This window comes from Ascaphus truei, chromosome 3 (genome assembly GCF_040206685.1).
Source record: "Ascaphus truei isolate aAscTru1 chromosome 3, aAscTru1.hap1, whole genome shotgun sequence".
Lineage (NCBI taxonomy): Eukaryota > Metazoa > Chordata > Amphibia > Anura > Ascaphidae > Ascaphus > Ascaphus truei.
In genome coordinates, this window is record NC_134485.1 from 336,752,947 (window position 1) to 336,773,332 (window position 20,386).

The following is a 20,386-nucleotide window of genomic DNA, read 5'->3' on the forward strand; positions in this document are numbered from 1 at the left end:
GTGTCGTCAAAGAGCCCCGGAGGTTCTTGGTGGCTCCCAGAGTAGGGCACAGTATCACCTCCCCAGTCCGGCGGCCATCTGGTTCACTATCGTGCATGCGCGAGATGGTACGCATGCACCGGAAGTTGCGCAAGTGGCGGCCAGTGTAGGGAAGGGCTCCCAGAGGGAATACAACTCCCATGATGCCTAGGGGCATTGTATCAGGTGACACCACACAGCCAATAGGGCTGCAGCAACCCCCTGCTCCCTACATTGGATACATTTGGCGCTTTTGAACCACGCTAGTCAGTCGGAGCTGAGACAAGGAAGGGGTAGGTTGTATGTGCAGGTGTCTTTGGCACCTGCACTAGGTCAGGTACCCCTATTAGGTTCCAGCTAGACCCCGACTCATCTCAGTTTGTGGCTGCTATAGGGACAGGCCCCATAGTCAGGGACACAGCCCCGCTTAGCATCCCTAGTGTCAGGGACACAGCAGAATCCACCCAGCATTTGCAGCCTGTGGTCTGGGACCAGACCACCACTAAAAGGCACAGAGACTCTGTTCAGGGTATAACACTCCAACCGGATATCACCCCATGCGGAGGCGGACTCAGCACAGATGACGCCATCATCGCGGACGCCGCCATCGCTGGATCAGCGGATCCTATCTTCCTTTCTGTCAGCGCACCCGTCAGGTACCTCATCTCACCAAAGTGCACCAACTATACACGGGCTAGTGGGGCAGCGCTGTCTCACACACTTGGGTGGGTGTTTGGTTCTGTGGACACTGGGATGGTACTGTGTCCGGAGTACCTCAGTGCATTGGGGTAACCCCGCAGGGTTATGGACACGGTTTGGGGAAGACACGGTGAGGGGTTGCGGCTCTGTGAGGCTGTCACGCCTGTATGCCCGCAGACCTGGCTAGACCCCAGTACTGAGGTGGGAACGGTATGATACTACACACCCACAGCAGTGGGAGCAAGCCCGGAGTGTGGTATAGCGTTGCTGGGCCTGTAGGAAGAGTTGTTAGTTTATACTTGCAACGCTTGAGGATGTCCGTAAGAATAGTCGTGTCCGTGTGCCAATGTTCAGGAGTCCAGATGTTAGAATCGTCAGAGTATAAGCCAGGTCCTAGGAAGCCAGAGGTAAGCAAAGTAGTATGCGTAGCAGGGTTCAAAGGGATACCAGAGAGCAGAGTAGTCCAGGACAAGCAGGGGTCAAAGCCAGGGAAATCCAAGATAACACAGGAGCAGGAAACAACAGGAACACAGAGGGAGCACAGCATAGGTCAGGTACACACAGGGAAACAGGAACTATGCAGAGCGAGGAAGAAGTGGACAGACAGGGGTTATAAAGGAGGGCATACCAATAGGAGAGAGGAGAGGAGTAGAGAGAGAAGTGGGAGACGACAGGGATAGGACAGGGAGAGGAGGAGGAGACAGAAGGGGCAGTCAGGGGAATGGCCTGGAAGGCTTGGGAGGCGGAAACATGGGGAACAGGATAAGAAGAGCATGTGCGCGCGCCCTCTGTAAGCTGGGGGTGCACGCGCACAGGTTGCAACACAGAGAGGGACCGCACGGAGCAAGGGAAGGACGCAGGAGGAGCACGGAGCCCAGAGAAGGAGAACGCGCGCACGACCTGCGACTGCGAGACGGCATGCAGAGGCAGAGAGGAGGGAGCAGGTGGGTCAGGGAGACCAGCGGAGGAGCGTGGGAGCACGCCCTCCGTGGGCTGAGGGAGCGCACGCACCGGACGTGTCACCAGGCGCGGAACGCCGCGCCGCGGGCACCATGCAGGGAGGAGGCAACGGGACGGATGCCACCACAGGGGAAGGTAATACGGGCACCGCGGGAGAGAGGGAGCAGGGGGGATCATAGCAGGGACTCAGGGACCACGTGGGTATGCGAGACCTGCGGGGAATGCGCTGCGGCAAAGGGAGAGAGGGGGAAGGCAAAGGAGAGGAATGGGAAGGAGTAGAAGGGGCAACAGGAGATGGGAGAGAGGGACAAGGAGGGGAAGGAATCTCCTGAGTCATCACAGAGGCCTAGTGTTATAGTAGTAGTATCATTGTTTATCATTGCTTATATGTTCACAGTAAAGTGCTATTGTTTTATTAAATCAGTGTGTGTTGTACATATATGGTCCTGCACGGGGTTATCCCACATAGTTAGGATCCCGCGCGGGTTGAGGCGCTGTCACCTTTCGAATCAGGTACACCCCAGGCTCCCAGCGGCGGAGGTTCAGGTCTCCTGCGAGCCACAGGTAACGCACACACACACCGTAGACGCCTTATCTCCCAGGGGGTGGGGGAAAGTGTGCTACATAGGCCAAAGATAATCCCTTGATAAAAGACACATGGGCCGCATGGAAAATACTCAGGAAACAGTTTGGGGTATCTGACACGTGCTCAAAATTCATATCCATACAATGGAACTAAAAATTCCTGCCGGGCGTAGTGCAGGCTTCTTTCCAGACATGGAAGACCAACGGCATAAAAAAAACCTCAGTCAGATGGTGGAATGGGAGGGTGGATGATTTCTAACCTTCCGGGAGCTGAATGAACAAAGGGGATTAGCCCAAGCACACCATTTTTCGTACATGCAACTAATGCACTACCACAAAAGCTTGGATAATTATATGAGGGACATATTGGGGAACTAGTTTGACGATTTCTTTGAAAGGTCCAGCAGTCGTAATTATTCTATATCAGGGTTAAATAACTGGATCAGAGATAAAAACTACAAAAAGGAATTAAAAACAATGCTCTCTTGAGGGATTAGGGACTTCCCGGAAATAGAGGATATTGACCCAATACTGTAGGGTATGAATCATACTAGAAACATACTAATATCTGTGGAATGGAGGGAGATGCAATATAAGATTATGCATAGGACCTATTATGTATTATGCTTCTAAAGCTGCAGTTCAGTGTTTTTTTTTTTTTTTTTTTTACTTCAATAGTTTTATGTGTGCAATCTCTAATTACCTAAAGAACTGTATAGCTGCAGGTCAATTCGATCTCCATGTATTGATAGGCGAAATTTGGTGACATAATTAGAGCTGGCATATGTTTTTATTTGCTTCTGTCAGTCAGTGGAAGCTCATGAATATTCATGAGCACTCCTGCACTGACATGTGCTAGAGGGAGGGCAGGGCTGACAAAGGGGTGTGCCAGGGCTTGTGACAGGACATGAAGGGGCGGTGCCTTAGCAAATGGCTGTTAAAATAGAATACAAGAAAATTGGTCTTTCAAAGTTGTTTATTTAAAAACAGAAAATGCTAAAAGTATTTTTTCTTACTACAGAACTGATTTATTAAAAAAAAACCACACATGCAGGATATTGACTGAACTGCAGCTTTAATATTACATACAGAGGGATAGAGAAATAAAAAAAAGGTGCCCAAAATGCTCCCAGGAGAGGGCTGATTTTAATCATTGTCTTTGGGACTGTGTGGCCATCTCTGATTTCTGTGATCGAGTTCTGCAATACATACAGGACATAACTGGGGTAAATACAGTAAAAGAGCCTATGTCTCTGATATTTTGGAATATGTCTAGCCCTGGCTGGGTTTGGGCTATAGGTCTGCCCTCCTCCTGGCAGTAATCCCTAGTAAGAGTAGGTTGCCAGGAGTAATCATGGGTTTTCCCCACACCTTGCAGCTCAGTGAGTCAGAGAAGGTAGTGCAATCAGGCCTAATATCCAATCAGGGACAGGGGGCTGGTTCTTACAGGAACTGACTTAAGGAGCTGCACAACTCAATTTAGTCAGTTGTGCCTCTACCGTGATAGAGATGTGGTCTCTCCAACTCAGTAGTGCAGGGCTCTGCTTACTGAGGCCTTCCCTACAGGGACAGGTGGAAGACTATTCCCCTTACCCCAAAAGGGGGTAAGGGAAGAGCAAGTACTGCTCCTGGTGGCTGATGGCCAGGAGTGAAGATCCAGGGACATCCTAAAGGTGAAGACCTGAGTGATAAGAATTGATTCAGTGTAAGCTGTGCACTGCTGTGATTAAGAACCAGAGACTGAATAAAGATCACCTGTTTCTACGTTCTCCTTGCCTGAGACTGAAATCAATCAGGGAGGAGAAGAGATACAGTAGTACTCCTGCAGAGATTTCTCCCCATACATCTGGGAGCTGCAAGAGATGGAGTCGCTGTTACCGTGAGTACGATTAGGGCAAGACCACAGAAGCCTGTCCTGACCTTCCCCATAACACCAGACGGGAGACCCAGGGCCCCCTGTTACCAGCAGGTTTGCACCACACTACCATGAGTAACCAGAGCATCTTTCCAAAGATAGACCCTATATGAGATTGGGTGGGGGAAACAGAGTTACATATGGAAGGAAGGAAAGAGGTTAATGAAGGGAAAAACATCCCAAGGTAGCAGAAATAATTTTGCTCTCAGCAAGGAAATCTGTAATGTTGCAGTGGATTAAACCTGACACCCTCCCCCCCCCCCCCACCACACTGTAGACTGTATTATCTGACAAGATTAATGATGTTAGACAAAATGGAGGCAGAGACAAATAAAGAGCTTTTAAAGACATTCTTTAAAAAATGGGAACACAATGCCACAACAGGATTTAGATTTGATCAAACAAGCATTTGAACAAACAATTTAAAGCTTCCTGAGGTAAATCCCAGAAGGACATAGATAAAAGGAAGCTTAAAGAGTTCAGCAAGATGTAAGGGAAGTTGTCTGGGGGATAAGAAACTCCAAATACTCAGCTGCTCTGTAAGGATTTGGGAGAATGATCGTCCCCAGGGATTGGGTGGGAGGCAAAACTATTTGGGCTGAAAACTAGTCAATTTAAATAATATACTATGTGTGGAAATGTAGAATTGTATGATGCCATAATTATATATTTATGTTTGTATTTGCTTTTTGTAACTTTTTTATGGTTATTGTCAGTGCTTGACTAATCACCCAAAAATCTACTCGCCGAACCAAAAAATCTACTCGTCACCTAGCCCCGCCCCTAGCCCCGCCCCCCTTTTAAAAAAAGACAAATAAATTCCTAGTAAGAACTAATAACATTCGTTTTTGACATAACAGTTTATTTATTGTATTACATTTATACTTTACTACAATTAGTACTTGTTACATAATTACATAGTAGATGAGATTTGAAAATGACATGCATACATCAAGTTTAACCAATGACAAATTTAGACAGATACTTTATCCTATATACTACTTACAGTATATTGATCCAGGGGAAGACAAACAAAAATCCCCAGTGTCACATTATCCAATGTCATCTCTTAAGTCAGAGGAGCGCAAACGTTTACTGCTGCGCCCCCCTATCTGGCCTTCTACGGAACTCGCGCCCCCTCCTGCCTTGCAGCTGCGTCAAATGACGCTCCGGGGTCATGTCATGACGTCACGTCCCATGACCCTGCGGCGTCATTTGACGCTGCGTTGCCATGGAGATGCGTCACAGCGTCTGAATCCCGGTACATTTTAATGTTGCAGAGGTCTCACGTGATCCCCCAGCATTTAATTTAAATGCCTTGGGGAAGAGCGCGGTGTGACGATAAAAAAAAAAAAAGACGATGTGAAACAGCGCTACAAACAATATAAAAAGTGTACTTAATAAAATATTAAGTAAATAAACACTGGCAGCCAGGTAAATACTGACAGTACAGTCAGTCAGGGAGCATGAAAAAAAAGGGGATACCGGCGCCACAATAAATGTAAAGCAAAAAGTCCAAACCATATAGTGTAAAGTCCAAATGGAGTCCTTATGTGAACTGGTGATGAAGAAAACTCACATCAGAGGGCAGTGCAATATGTGGAAAGAAGAAAAAAACAAATTATGGTGCAGTATGCCAATCAGTGTTGACTAAAATCGTATCAGACTAACAACACATCACAAACATGACAGACAAACATGAACACACTAGCAAGGTGAGCTCCTTTGTTGAGATGGTTAGTATGGATCTGGAGAATTCATGTCGAACTTATAAAATCAGACATGACAATTTTAATGTTCAGGAGAAGGAGGCTGTTCAAAGTTTGGAGAAGAATGACTCTATAGTTATTAAATCGGCAGATAAGGGTGGGGGTATTGTGGTGATGGACAAAGATTATTATATACAGGAGTCCATGAGATTATTTGGTGACAAGACCACATACCTCCCCCTTACCGGTGACCCTTTGGTGCATTTCAAGGCCGAACTTGGAGATTTGCTGACTACTGGCTTGGATAGTGGGGCAATATGTGAAGATGAGTTTGATTTTTTGTTGGTTCAGTTTCCCCGCACTCCTTTATTTTATTTTATACCTAAAATACATAAAAATTTGACCTCACCCCCTGGTAGACCGATTATTTCTGGTATTTCTTCTCTCACCTCCAACCTTTCCCAATTTATTGATCATCACCTCCAACCTTTAGTCACTGGTGTTAGATCTTATTTGCGAGACACGACACATATATTACAAATTTTGAAAGATCTTAAATGGCAGCCTGGTTATATACTGGCTTCGGCCGATGTAACATCACTATATACTGTAATTGACCATCAACTAGGCTGCCAAGCCGTGTCTCGCAAATTGGAGAATCTTAGTAATTATTCACTCATTAAAAGGAATTTTCTGGTTGATAGTATTTGGTTTATTTTGACGCACAATTCTTTTACCTTTAATTCACAGTATTTCATTCAGAAATTTGGTACCGCTATGGGCACGAGGTTTGCTCCTAGTTATGCCAATCTATTTATGGACAGTTGGGAAGAGGAGTTCATTTGGAACAACTGTCATCTAGGAGCAAACCTGGTGCTCTGGCGGTGCTACATTGATGATGTGGTTTTTGTGTGGTCAGGCAGTCAAGCCTCACTGGATAATTTTTGCACGTATCTGAATCACAATGATCATAATCTTAAATTTACCTGTCACTTTAGCACCGAGCACATTGAATTTTTGGATCTTCACATATTTGTCAAAAACGATATACTGCATACTAAGACCTTTTTTAAGCCAATACAGGCTAATAACTATGTACGTGCAGATAGTCAGCATAATCCACAGTGGCTGCGAAACATTCCGAAGGGTCAATTGGTGCGTCTTAAACGTAATTGCTCTGAAGAAGAGACCTTTAGGACACAAGCTAAAGACCTAAAAAATAAATTTATTAATAGAAAGTATTCAGAGAGTCTCTTAGATGAAGCTTTTAACCAAGTTAACAATATGCACAGGGACACTTTACTCCAATATAATAATAAGAGAAAGGACACATCAGAAAGGTGTAATAAGCAGGTTGCTTTTATTACCCAATACAATGAGATGGCACCCAAAATAAAACAAATTATAAACAAGTATTTGCCTATTTTGTTGCAAGATGATGTTTTAGTGGATATTCTCCCAAAAAAACCTAACATCATATTTTCAAAGGCTAATAATTTAAAATCCAAGTTAGCCCCGAGCTGCCCGGTTAAGCAACAAAAACAGAAACAAGTAGGGAGCCTAAAAGGTTTTTCACTTGTGCGAAATGTGTAGCCTGCTCTTATAGCTCAAATGCCAGACATTTTACATCTAATGTCACCTCTAGGAGTTACCCCATTAAAACATTTATTAATTGCCATTCAATTTTTGTTATATACCTACTGCAATGCCCTTGTGGCTTGCAGTATGTAGGCAGAACAGGGAGAACTTTCCAGAGACGCATTTATGAGCACATATATAATATCAAAAAGGGTTTGGTGACACATAGGGCCTCATGCAGTAAGCGACGATTATGTGAAATCGGCAAGCTTATCGATTAGTCATGTTATTGGCGTTTTTCCCTCTCCGTATGCAGTAAGTGCCGAATACATTCAAAATCAACCAGAAAACAAATCCGCCCACTCTCACGATGATGAGCCGATCACACACAGGTGTATCGGCGTGCGTGGCGGGGTGCTGTTAGGTTGCACAATCACAAATCTTGCTGAATCAGGCGAAACAAGCATGTTTTTGATTGCGCGCCATATTTAAAGGCAACGTGTACTGCTAATCATTCTCTGTGTTGTTGGGAGTGAGAGAGAGAGAGAGACGCACAGAGCTGGACGATTGAACATTTGCATATTGACTGAGAGACTTGTTGTGTATTGGGTGAGCTTTGTCCTTTGTTGTTTTGTTTACATCTTTGTCTTGTTTTATATGTGGAAGTGGGTCGTGTGATTGCCTGTACATTTCTTGTCTGTTTTTTGTGAGTGCTGGAAGTATGCCCGCAAAGCGTGGGAAGAGTGATGCTGGTGGGAGTGGGAGTGCTACTCGTGCGAGTACGCGTCGGAGTGAACGTTCTGTTCAGGGGAGTGATGTTGCTGGTGCACCGAGTGGTGTTGCTGGGAGTGGGAGTGCTGTTGTTGGGAGTGGGAGTGCTGGTGCTGCGAGTGGTGTTGCTGGGAGTGGGAGTGCTGTTGTTGGGAGTGGGAGTGCTGTTGTTGGGAGTGGGAGTGCTGTTGCTGTGAGTGGGAGTGCTGGGAGTGGGAGTGCTGTTGCTGTGAGTGGGAGTGCTGGTGCTGGGAGTGCTGGTGCTAGGAGTGTGAGTGCTGGTGCTAGGAGTGTGAGTGCTGGTGCTAGGAGTGGGAGTGCTGGTGCTAGGAGTGGGAGTGCTGGTGCTAGGAGTGGGAGTGCTGGTGCTAGGAGTGGGAGTGCTGGTGCTGGGAGTGCTGCTGGTGGCGCAGTTGCTGATGGGGTGTCTGGTGGTGGCGTGCTTGCTGGTGGCCAGCTTTTGGAGGCTCTTCCATTGGAAGAAGGAGAGTCCAGTCAGCACCAGCCAAGCTCTGACCCTAAACCTGCTCGGAAAAAACGTGTGGAGAAGCCACGTAATCCTCGCTTCAATGACCAGGAAAATAGGGCTCTTGTCACTGGCATTCTGGAGCACTATGACAGTCTCTATGGACATTTAGTAGGTAAGTGTAACTTTACATTTATTATTCAAATACATGTGATCCTAGGTCATCTGAGTTTTGTTCATATGCAAATATGGGTACACAATATCTTTCTATGTTCATTAGTGTGGAAACACAGCTTTTTATCATGCCTTACAAGGACAAATAAACACAGGCGGTCAATTTGCCAGAACTGCATACAATATGAATGCAACCTTGCTTACATGTATAGGTTTAGTAGTGAATGCTCATGTGCTGCACATATTACACATAAAACAGCATGTTTGCTATCTCTTGGAACAGCTAGCAGTGTAGGAAACTGGTGCTTATATTATTATTAATTTACCTCATATCTTTTATATGTTTTTCAAGGGCGGACAAGTGCAGCAAGCAAAAAAGAAATGTGGGACACAATAGTCATTGGTGTCAATGCCTGTGGGAATAGTGTCAGGGACAAGTATCATTGTCGGAAAAGATTTGATGATATTAGGTCCAAATTGAAAAAGAAAATACAAGACCAACGCGTGCATGCTACTGGCACTGGAGGTGGGCCCACACCACAACGTCTCATATTGACTCCATTGGAGGAGCTGCTTCGGCCAAAATTACTTACCGTCGTCGTGGAAGGCTTGGCTGGTGACCGTGACATTGGAATTTATCCGTCACAATTTCCAGCAGGTGATAAATATTACTGTACTAGGCGTGTCGTTGCTTACACTTATTTTGCATATTTACACTGCTTTTTATACTGTCTTCACAATATAAGCATACCTGCATCTATATATGTATATGTCTGATTCTGTATATATATATCTCAAAATAGACATATATGTAGTAGTCCTACTAAAAGCAGTAACTAATATAGCACGTGCCATTGCGTGCTCATTTACATGTGAATTCCCAAAATGCATAGCTGCAGTGGAAGCAATTGATGGTGGGCGAAGATGGGGAACAACAGGGTAGTACACATGTGTAACACATGTTCATGAGAAATTATTAGTAGCTACAGGTACAGAACAGAAATATGTATCATATTATTGTGTATTTTATTGATTTTACTCCGACAAACATGACATTACTGCCTATTTTAAGCATGCATCAAAGAAATTGCATGTAACGGCCTACAAACATCACTGGCACTAACACATCTATAGTTGCTTATGAAAAGATCCATTTTTGCTTTATGTCATATACAGACAGCATAATGAGGCACACGTATCATATGTTATGTCATTGTTTTCATAACTTAAACACTGCAGATGACTACTTAGCTCATCTACCATTGTGTTAAAGCAGCTGCAATTAATATCTCATCACAGCATACACTTCAACAGAGGGGGTGGGGTTCAGCACACACACTAATTACAGCCTCATTTCACGGTCAACTTAGTTCACACCATTTGCACCTGTTTCAAGTCATTGAAAGGTGTGGCTGATTAGGCTTTTTGGGGAAGGGAATACCTTTCTTACAACCTGAATAGCACAACTGAAGTTAATCACACTCATTTGAAAGCTTAACTCTAGCTACTAAATGCCCCAACAACTCATTACTTATCAAAGCGTACGTCACACATTAGTTCACTCATATCTATAGTTGAACTACTATCAAAGACACATTATCACACACTGCATGTGTTGTCTTGTTGAGTCACAGCCACATTCAGGTGTGCCACATCTTCGATTAATGTACCACACATATCCTCTACCAAAAACAACACTTTTTGCAATATGACCACCTTCATGATAACCATTGTGAATGGTCATCTCATGATAGTTATGTACATTATGATACTGATATCACTACACAACATATGATTTTTATGTACTCATTTAATCTATTTATCCTCACGCATTACTGCAGAAACATAGTATGTTGTATGTTAGGGAACTCAAAAATTCTAAGTACACAGGCATGTACAGTGTTATTACAACTATTTATGTTCACTTTCACACACATTTTCGGTTAAGGAACTGATGTTGTTAGTTAATCATAAATACAGAACATACAATAAGTGTTTGTTCAATATTTACACATGTAAATGTAAAACTTATGTTATTGTTATATATAGTTGCCCCTGGAGGACATGTGTCACCTGAGATGGAACAAGTGTCTTCACCTGGGTCAGCCAGCTCAACACTACTAGAAGGTGAGTGTATCATTTGCTGGCCATATAATATGTGCTCTTCTATATGTTATGTTGTCATGTGCATTATTTGTTTTGCACATCTTCTTTAAATAGGATTACTTAGTGTCAGTGAAAATTAAGTGTAAGGCAACATGTATTGTGTTAGTGATGTTAATTATCATGTAGGACTTCTGAGTTTAGAGCAACTTTTCATTCATTCATATTTCATACTGAGTCCAAACATTATTCGTAAGTCAAGGTAGTTTTTAATGAGGTTATAAAACGTATGCTAACATGTTAGGTGTTACTTAGGACACAGTACAATTACATAGTAACACAGCATACATTAACATGCCATTTAATAATGTGTACATTTCTTTTTAGAACATCATGGTGATGAGGATGATGAGTATGATGAGGATGACGCCACAGAAGAGACTGAAATACAATCATGTGACCATGAAGAGGTGCCAATAGAAACTGTTGTACCGCCAAATCGTCCATCAACTTCCACATACGATGCAATTGTAGCTTCAGAGGGAAAAATAGTGGACGCAGAAAATCGTCGCCATTCAGACATGATGACAGTGCTGGAAAGGATGATTGGACTGCAGGAAGAAACAGTATCACAATTGGCACATCTCCACAGAGTCTTCATTGAAGTGCCTAAACAGTTGCAAAAAATCAACACCTCATTCGAAGCATTAGTTGTTCAGCAAACACAAGCTAATTACTGGAGAATGACTAATGTACCACAATTCAACACCTCCCAGCCAGGATCTGTTCATGCAGGTCAGTTTTCACCACATTCATCTGATATTCATTCACCAGGCCCAAATGTTACCGGTCAAGTAGCAGACATTGCTGTGCAGGTTCCTGATGACATCCTACCGCTGCCATCTGTACAAATTCAGCAGCAGACACCTACAAAGGAGGCGACAAAAACAAAACAAGACACACATGAAACAGACCAACCATCACTTGTGCAGTGTCTACCAACTTGCTCACATGTGTCACTGGGCACAAGCCCTGTCCGTGAACAGTCACTACCCAAAAGCCCTGTAGGTGAGTCGCTGCCCAAAAGCCCTGTAGGTGAATCGCTGCCCAAAAGCCCTGTAGGTGAATCACTGCCCAAAAGCCCTGTAGGTGAGTCACTGGCCACAAGCCCTGTAGGTGAGTCACTGGCCACAAGCCCCGTAGGTGAACAGTCACTGGCCACAAGCCCTGCCCGTGAAGTGCCAGAGGCCACTCAAAGTGGCTCTGTTGTGCCTAAAGTTGGTGGCAAAAGAAAAAGGAAAATTCAAGAGACAACAAGCAGGCCTGTTACTCGCTCGCAAAAGGAACAAAAAAAATAAATGTTATAATTCAGAAAATATGTCTTTGGCCTTGTTTTGTTGACTTCAGATTATCTAATTACTATTGTATGTATGCTGAAGACTGTGTTGTTTCCAAACTTTCAACTATGTTCTTGTACACGTGAAGTTTTGGAAATGTTAACACTCATAATTAATTGTGTTATAAATATTTATGTTGTAATCGTCTGTTCAGTAATGGTCCACCAGGAGCCAGTTGCTAAGTTTAGAGAAGCTGCCATTGACTTTGCAGCAAAACATTGCATTTGGGTGTGTTAATTGATGTAAGAATTGCATATGCATATTAGTCACATGCAATTATTAAAACACCTAAGTAAGTGCAAACATCTTTCTTGTACGTGTACAGCAGGATTATGTGTAAATTATTACTTACCTTTGCCTTGCTTGGCCATTGTAATTTTGTCCTTTAATCAGTTGTGTGTTCGTTTCTATAACATCTCAGAATGTATAATAATATATATACACACACACACACACACACACACACTGAGTGAGTGTGAGTGTGAGTGTTTGAGTGTGTATATATATATATGTATATATGTGTATATATATATATGTATATATGTGTATATATATATGTATATATGTGTATATATATATGTATATATGTCTATATGTATATGTATATATGTGTATATGTGTATATATATATGTATATATGTGTATATATATATGTATATATGTGTATATATATATGTATATATGTGTATATATATATGTATATATGTGTGTATATATATATATATATATATATATATATATATATATATATATATATATATATATATAGTACTATATAAACTGGTATACACAAACTAATACACTTCATGCTTCCTTGTGAAAGCACACTATTTTAATAATACAGGCCTAATGTTTGAGAAATATCCTAAGTATGAGACTCTAACAGTATTGTGCTTAAACAAATGTTTATTACTTAATTCAATCATGTTTCTCACCATTTAAATAGGTTTCATACAAGGTATACTTAATGCCATCAATGTTGTGTGTACTCCTGCAATATAAAAAAAAAAAAAATATTATATATAAATATATATATATTTTTATAAGAGATATATATATATATATATATATATATATATATATATATATATATATATATATATATATATATATATATATATATATATACACACGTATTTAAACTCATGCAGACAGGGAGTTAACCAGACTTTCACATACACACAGAAATGTAAGCGGGGAAAAAACATTTCTTTTTGCAGGTGTGTTTTTACTGATATGCCTGGCTAAGAAATATTTTCACACACTGGTCTTTGTTAGTTTTCAAAAAAACACTATGTGAACGCATTCACAGTCTAGGGATGTTTTTCACAAACGAGATAAAAGAAGGAGAAATGTTTCTCCCACAGTCCCATATCACGAACCACAACTGTTAACCCAATTAGACAAACAAATCCAATTGGCGTTTGAAATAAGGAGTCAAAGTAGTTAGTTTTGTTGACCTTGACAAGGAAAAACAGGAGTTTGTTAGCCATTCAGCACATTCATTTTGATGAGCAAATAACACAGACCTGCACACAGCTTTTGTGCTACTCAGACATGGCTGATGAATTCGTTAACAATATTAATCCCCTTTTAGGGTATAAGTACATGATCTGTGAAGCCATCTTGAACAGTCGCGGACAGAAAGCAAGCACACGCCAAATCGATGATTTCATTCGAGCAAAATATCCTTATTACCAAGACCGTAAGCATGCACGGAATTTTAATTCCTCAATAAGATTCACTTTATCAAGTAATGACTTTTTTGAACGTGACCAGGATAAGCTACAACACACCTATGGTTTCTGGAAGATTGCCCCGGAAAAACAATTTATCCTGAAAGACGGCACTTATATTGTCGTGAAAGGCATATTTATTCCTAATGGCAATAGCAATGTATCCGCTACTACTGATCCGTTTGAATCGATACGTGCTGCAATATCTGCAGCCTCCATTCCTGAAACCCACATTGTACAAGAACAAAAGTACTATGATTATGTACCAAGCCTTTCAGCTGAAATTGCATTGGAATGGGAACCGGAAGAAATGAACCTACCTCCCGACCAATTATTTGAAGAAAGCAGTGGCGATTCCTATGAGCGCATCCTGGAGGAGATATGTGCCATACTGGATTCAGCGGTTGGGTTAAGCGTGGATGAAAATGGCTTGCATTTCTGGAGCGACCAGTTGCAGCCAGGCGAAGAGTTAATTCTAGAAGAATGGTAAATATAACAATCGTTATGCGTTGACTCTGCGTTTAAATTTTTTTTTTTTTTGTAACCACCATTTTCACTTTCAATGCGTGGATACAGCGTAACATTGCAGACTGCATAACATGTAGCGATCACAAACAAATTGTTTCCTAATACAATATAGTAGGACCTGAAAGAGTAGTACACATTGCTGACGGAATAAATATACGTACTTTCCTATCCCTTTAAACATATTAGCAACATTTTACCATTACTCTAACACATACCTGTTTTGTTATCATGCAACATCTACAACATTGAAAACCGGGTCCACCACGTATGACGTGGGACCCTTGTCATGGGCCAAGGCGTCCTTAAAAAGGATTAGTGATGTAAGTCCCGCCCCCAAGCGACGTGCGCGCCTCAAAGCCTATTGGCTGTCATGTTTTGTTATAGTAACGGTAACTGCAGTGTGTGATGCGTGCGGCTCAGTGTTTGTAGGCGTACCCTGGGCGTTAGCCGAATGTTAATTGAGTGGGAGGAGTGTTAGCGTGCGTTTCACGCTGGCTTAACATGACGTCACACGTATTGCATTTGCGCATTGTGTTATCGGCCGTGCTTTCTGTTCAAACACGTCTGTTTAAAAAGAATACAGATGTACTCGTTTAGAACGAATGTAGTTTCGTCTTCATTGTATTTGAAATAAAGATGTTATGTTTACTGGTATTTTCAACATGTATTGAACGCACAACGTACGCTTTGTTTTGCGCATGCGCTAACAGTTAGTGGAGCCAAGCGTGAAGTGCATGCGCACACAAAGATGTGCGCGCACATCTTTCAGTATACAGGCAACGTTCACTTCTTATACATAGTTATGCCTGCTACAAATTTAAAGAAACATTACATACTGATGAACAGTTTTACTTCTAACATATAAGTGAGTGACGTGTGTATCTACACAATCATATAGAGCTGCGTAACGCGTTGTCACGGATGCATATCTAGTAAGGTGCCATCTTTGACCATCATGTGTTTGCTGTATTTCAGAGATGTCGGGGAAGATACAATCGGATCAATGTATGATTTCAGAAGAGTCTACCTTTATATGAGATGATTGTGAGGAGGAGCCACCGACTACTATACTACATATGGAACTAATTTTATATTGCTTGCAGCGCTTATTAACAAACAATTAAAAATGTGATACCCTTATGCCTATATTGCATAAGCACTTAATTAACATAATGATGTTGCAAAAGAGTGCCTCATGAATTTTTATTGAGTGTTCTTTAATGACTACTAACATTTTATGACATGGTGTGTTTTATATATAACAACCATTCCCACTCTGCTAACACATTTGTGTATTCTAATATGTAATGGAACGTATGACTGTCGAAACTATGTAACAATAATAATAATATGAGCATGTTCATGTATAGGGCTGCTAGTTGTACGCAGCGATTTACAGACACATGTTTCAGCCTGAGGTCCCTGGCCCGTGGAACGTACAAATGTTTTTTTGCCGCATGAGGCACAGGGAGATAAAGTGACTTGGCCAAGGTCACAAGGAGCCCACACCGGGAATTGAACCAGACTCCCCTGCTTCAAACTATCAGTGCCAGTGTGTGTCTTTACTCAGTGAGCCACTCCTTCTCCCAATGTAAAGGACACTTACAACCAAGTAGCCATTTATTTTTAAAATCTCTTGTTACATGGGTATGTAGATAAAATGGTTTGGGACTGTAGCAAATAATGTTACTGGCCAGATGTTATGGTCCCCTCCAATGCATGATGTTCTGAATATGACATCACCATCATGTTATGAAGTACGTTTCTGTGTATATTTCATTAACCTAACTAACTATAGTTTACTGTGTTTATTAATCGTTTAGAAATACATAGTATAGTCAATATGATGATATAAGCTACCATAATAAAGCTGGTGTTATCATTTGTCGGTGTTATACATGGATCCTACACCAATTGATAGAGACACAAACAGTTGTCTTAAAAAGTGTGTCTATGCTAGTGATGAATGTGCTCCCGTAAGTAAACAAATAAGTACAGTTATCCCCTTTTCTCCAACCACCTCTATATTACATTAATGGAAATTATAAGGAAACCTACATAAAATGTGATGAAATGTGAGTAATCATTTTGTAATACAATGCACATGAAAGCTCAAGAGTAGCTAAATGCATATACATGATACAGAAAGTACATATATGTAACATTTGTGTTTAAACCAATATGTTGGGTTTTTAGTTCCAATAATTATAGGAAGATTGAGGTAGCCACATCTTATGAGAGATGTCAGCAAATATACATACCATGATCAGTCATACTGGAGATATACCTATAATGCAAAGGAACAATATATAAATTGCAAACATTGACATGCCATCTTCAGTACCGTAAACAACACAGCAAAGTGTGTATTTGGTGTTAAATGTACAACACCATGTATATTTCATGACATTCAAAATGTAAATCAGCCTGGTGTACACATCATATGGATGTACATGTTACACTGCACCAATAACATTGTATGTAAGCATACTAGAAGCATGAATGATTATGGGCATAATATGTGTTTTGTCTTAGCATAAGGAATAACACAATGCTAAAATATTATTGCTTTGTTACCCAAGTTGTATTCACATACACACAACTAAAGTACAATTGAAGAGGGATTATATAACCTGTGCAACAATAACATACCGGTGCCACATCCCTTTGTGCACACAGCAGAGAAAAGAAAGGTGTGCAACCCATATTCATCTGTGTCCTAACAGAAGGTTATATAAAGAAACATTATTGTTAATATAACATAATTAAACTATAAAAGTAGTACTAGGAACATATGAGTTTGTACTTACAAGAAAAAAATGAATTGATGAGATTCTGTCGTGTCTGGCCACCACTGGCTGTTTGTTCATTTTCAGCAGCTACATGGGTGGGATGCTCGTCTACCAAAGCCTCAGCTAGGTCTGACTGTACATTGTGCCTGAGTGCAACATTGTGCAAAATGCAACAGGCAAGGATAATATCAGACACTTTTTGAGGCTTGTATAGAAGAGCCCCACCAGTTCTGTCCAGACACCTAAACCTGGTCTTGAGTAGGCCAAATGTCCTCTCTATAACAGATCTTGTAGATATATGGGCTGCATTGTACCTGTCCTCTGCTTCAGTTTGAGGGTTTAGCACCGGAGTCAAGAGCCACGGCCTAATTCCGTATCCTGAGTCACCTATAATGAATGGAGCACACATAAGCTGACATTAGTGATCAAATTGTACAATGCCAACATTCCTAAATCAACATGTGTTTTGTGTTAGAACATGTAAATATGTACTCACCCAGCAGCCAACCAGGTTCAAAATGTCCCTCTTCGAACGCATGGAAGACTGAAGAGTTCCTCAGGATAGAGGAATCGTGACTGGAACCAGGGAACTTGGGTACCACATGCATTATCCTCATCGTGGCATCACATACCACCTGTACATTGAGTGAATGGTAGTGCTTCCGATTGCGGTACACATGCTCACTCTGACTAGGTGCAATCAAAGCAACATGTGTGCAATCGATTGCACCCAGCACACATGGTATCCCTGCTATATTATAAAAGCCAGTCCTGACTTCCAGCCACTCTGTCGCCTCTGTAGGAAAATGAATATAATTCCTAGCGCGTCTATTGAGTGCATAGAGAAACTGGGTCAAGGCCCGCGAGAATGTAGATTGCGAGACCCCGCCCACTATGCCCACAGTTGTCTGGTATGACGCGGAAGCAAGATAATGTAATGAGCACAGCATTTTAACAAGCCCAGGGACTGCACGACCTCTGGCTGTGAAAAAATCTAAATCCCCCCTTATCTCCTCATAAAGAGCTAAGATTGCTGCTGAACTCAAACGATAGCGACTTACAATCTCCTCCTCACTCATCCCATCTAACAGGGTTCTCTCCCTGTACAGACGCGGACGAGGCACAAGTTGTCTCCTCTGTCTTCTCCTCTGATCTCCTGTCCCTCTACCTGTCCCTCGGCCTGTCCCTCTCCCTGTCCCTGTCGTATCCGCGTCACTGTCACTGTCCCTCGGTGTGTCCCTCCCTTGCCCTATATGATTGTCTTCATCATCAAGCATGTCATAGAAAAGAATGTTCCTCCGTCTCCTAAACATTCGCAACATTTTGAAATGAGTAGCTGTGAATGAGCAGGTAATGTGCGTCCTTTAAATAGGTATGTGATGATGTCAGGTGACATAGTAAAATGCAAGGTGTTACATTAACATAATAAAGTACTTCTGTGGCAAGCTGTGTGCACTTGTTGTTCTAAGTATTTGTTGTGTGTATTCTGCAGGGAATGATGATATTTGGCAATGATGTGACGTGAAGCTTTGTACAAAGATTGCTTGCAAATAAATAGTTGCATGTGCAATGCATGTAACACTTGTGAACGCAAGAGTCAGTCATGTAATGAGACAAAAAGGCTGAGATTGACGTGGGAAAAGTTTTGTGTAACATGTGTAATTATCCATGTTATTGTGACATGTTGGCAACAATGAATAGTCGTGTGCATATGCATGCATTTGTGTAAGGAGGATAGTTGGTATAGAATGAGTTTACAAGGTGTCCCAATGCTGAATTACTGTACATGTGTGTATAAGTTAGGTTGAAGTGCTTGTAATGCAACGGTTACAATGTAAACATGCAATGTGATTGAGCGTCCAATAAGTGACGTCATGAAAACAGGGAGGACCCAAAAGTATATGTAAACATGAGAAGACAGATGTACATGAACGTTTAAAGATGCGTGTCACATTACAAGCATTGTGTAATGTAAAGGAAGATGAATATACTGTGTATGTGTGACATGTGTGACATGTGTAACATCATGTAAATAATTGTCGCTGAGTTGAGTAAAATGTGTGCTATGATGTGAGGTTCTCCTTTAAGAGTGTAGTATAGTATTTTCCCTTGCCACATCATCACATGATGAGTAATGTGACCCGCAAATGCTGAAAACATGTAAAAGTCGAATGTTATGCAAATAAGACACATCAGCTGTGACACAATGCAGGGAATACCCCCACACTGTAATGCAAATCCCCCTTGTATTGTGAGCAATGAAACGTAAACAGTACTATACTGTTATACGTCCCCGCTCCATTGACTTCCATTGATGTACAGAAGATTTTTTTTTTCTAAGTGCCGTTCCGGCAGCCTTAGCGATCGTTCTCCCGTCCAAACTGCCAACTTTAGTTGGCGGGAGAAATCGGCCATAACATCTCAATTTCGTAGTGCCGATCAGCCCCGATAAGCTGTTTTTTTTTGTTGAATCCAGCCGATTTAAAAAAGTGGCGATCAGTGTCGAAAACAGGCTTATCGGCAGGCGACTGGCCATAACCAAATTATCGGCTCCGAAACCTGGCGATATGAAGCACTTATCGGCGCTTACTGAATCTCAAACCCAATTTTGGCTATAACATGGCCATATTTCCCTTATCAACGCTTACTGCATGAGGCCCATAGTGTTTCTCACCATTTTCTTTTGTGTCATGATAGAAATCCTATGGGTTTACGTTGTCAGGCCATTGAGATAGTTCAGGCCAACTCAAGAGGTGGGAGTAGATTACAGCAGGCCAGTATGCGTGAAGCATACTGGATTTATGAATTAAAAACCCTCTCCCCAAGAGGGATGAATATAGATTTCGAACTGAAAGCCTTTCTATGATCCAATATATTGAGTACGCTCCTCATTATTTATTTTCTTAACTTTTTTAAGTGTTTTTATGTATTATTGTATAAATGTTGTTATGTGTT

General features: G+C 41.7%; 1 protein-coding gene across 1 annotated transcript; it reads left to right on the top strand.

Moving 5' to 3' along the window:
- Window positions 1–5,862: 5,862 nt before the first annotated feature.
- On the top strand, window positions 5,863–12,336 carry LOC142490751 (uncharacterized). Its single transcript, XM_075593169.1, has 3 exons — window positions 5,863–6,205; window positions 10,925–11,002; window positions 11,366–12,336. Exons 1-3 carry the CDS (start codon window positions 5,863–5,865, stop codon window positions 12,334–12,336), a joined length of 1,392 nt encoding a protein of 463 aa, XP_075449284.1.
- The last annotated feature ends 8,050 nt before the right edge of the window (window positions 12,337–20,386 follow it).

Coding starts and splice junctions, on each gene's coding strand:
- LOC142490751 (XM_075593169.1), top strand. CDS start 5,863: ATGACAGACAAACATGAACACACTAGCAAGGTGAGCTCCTTTGTTGAG. Junction 6,206..10,924: donor CTTGGATAGTGGGGCAATAT/GTGAAGATGAGT, acceptor TGTTATATATAG/TTGCCCCTGGAGGACATGTG. Junction 11,003..11,365: donor CAGCTCAACACTACTAGAAG/GTGAGTGTATCA, acceptor ATTTCTTTTTAG/AACATCATGGTGATGAGGAT.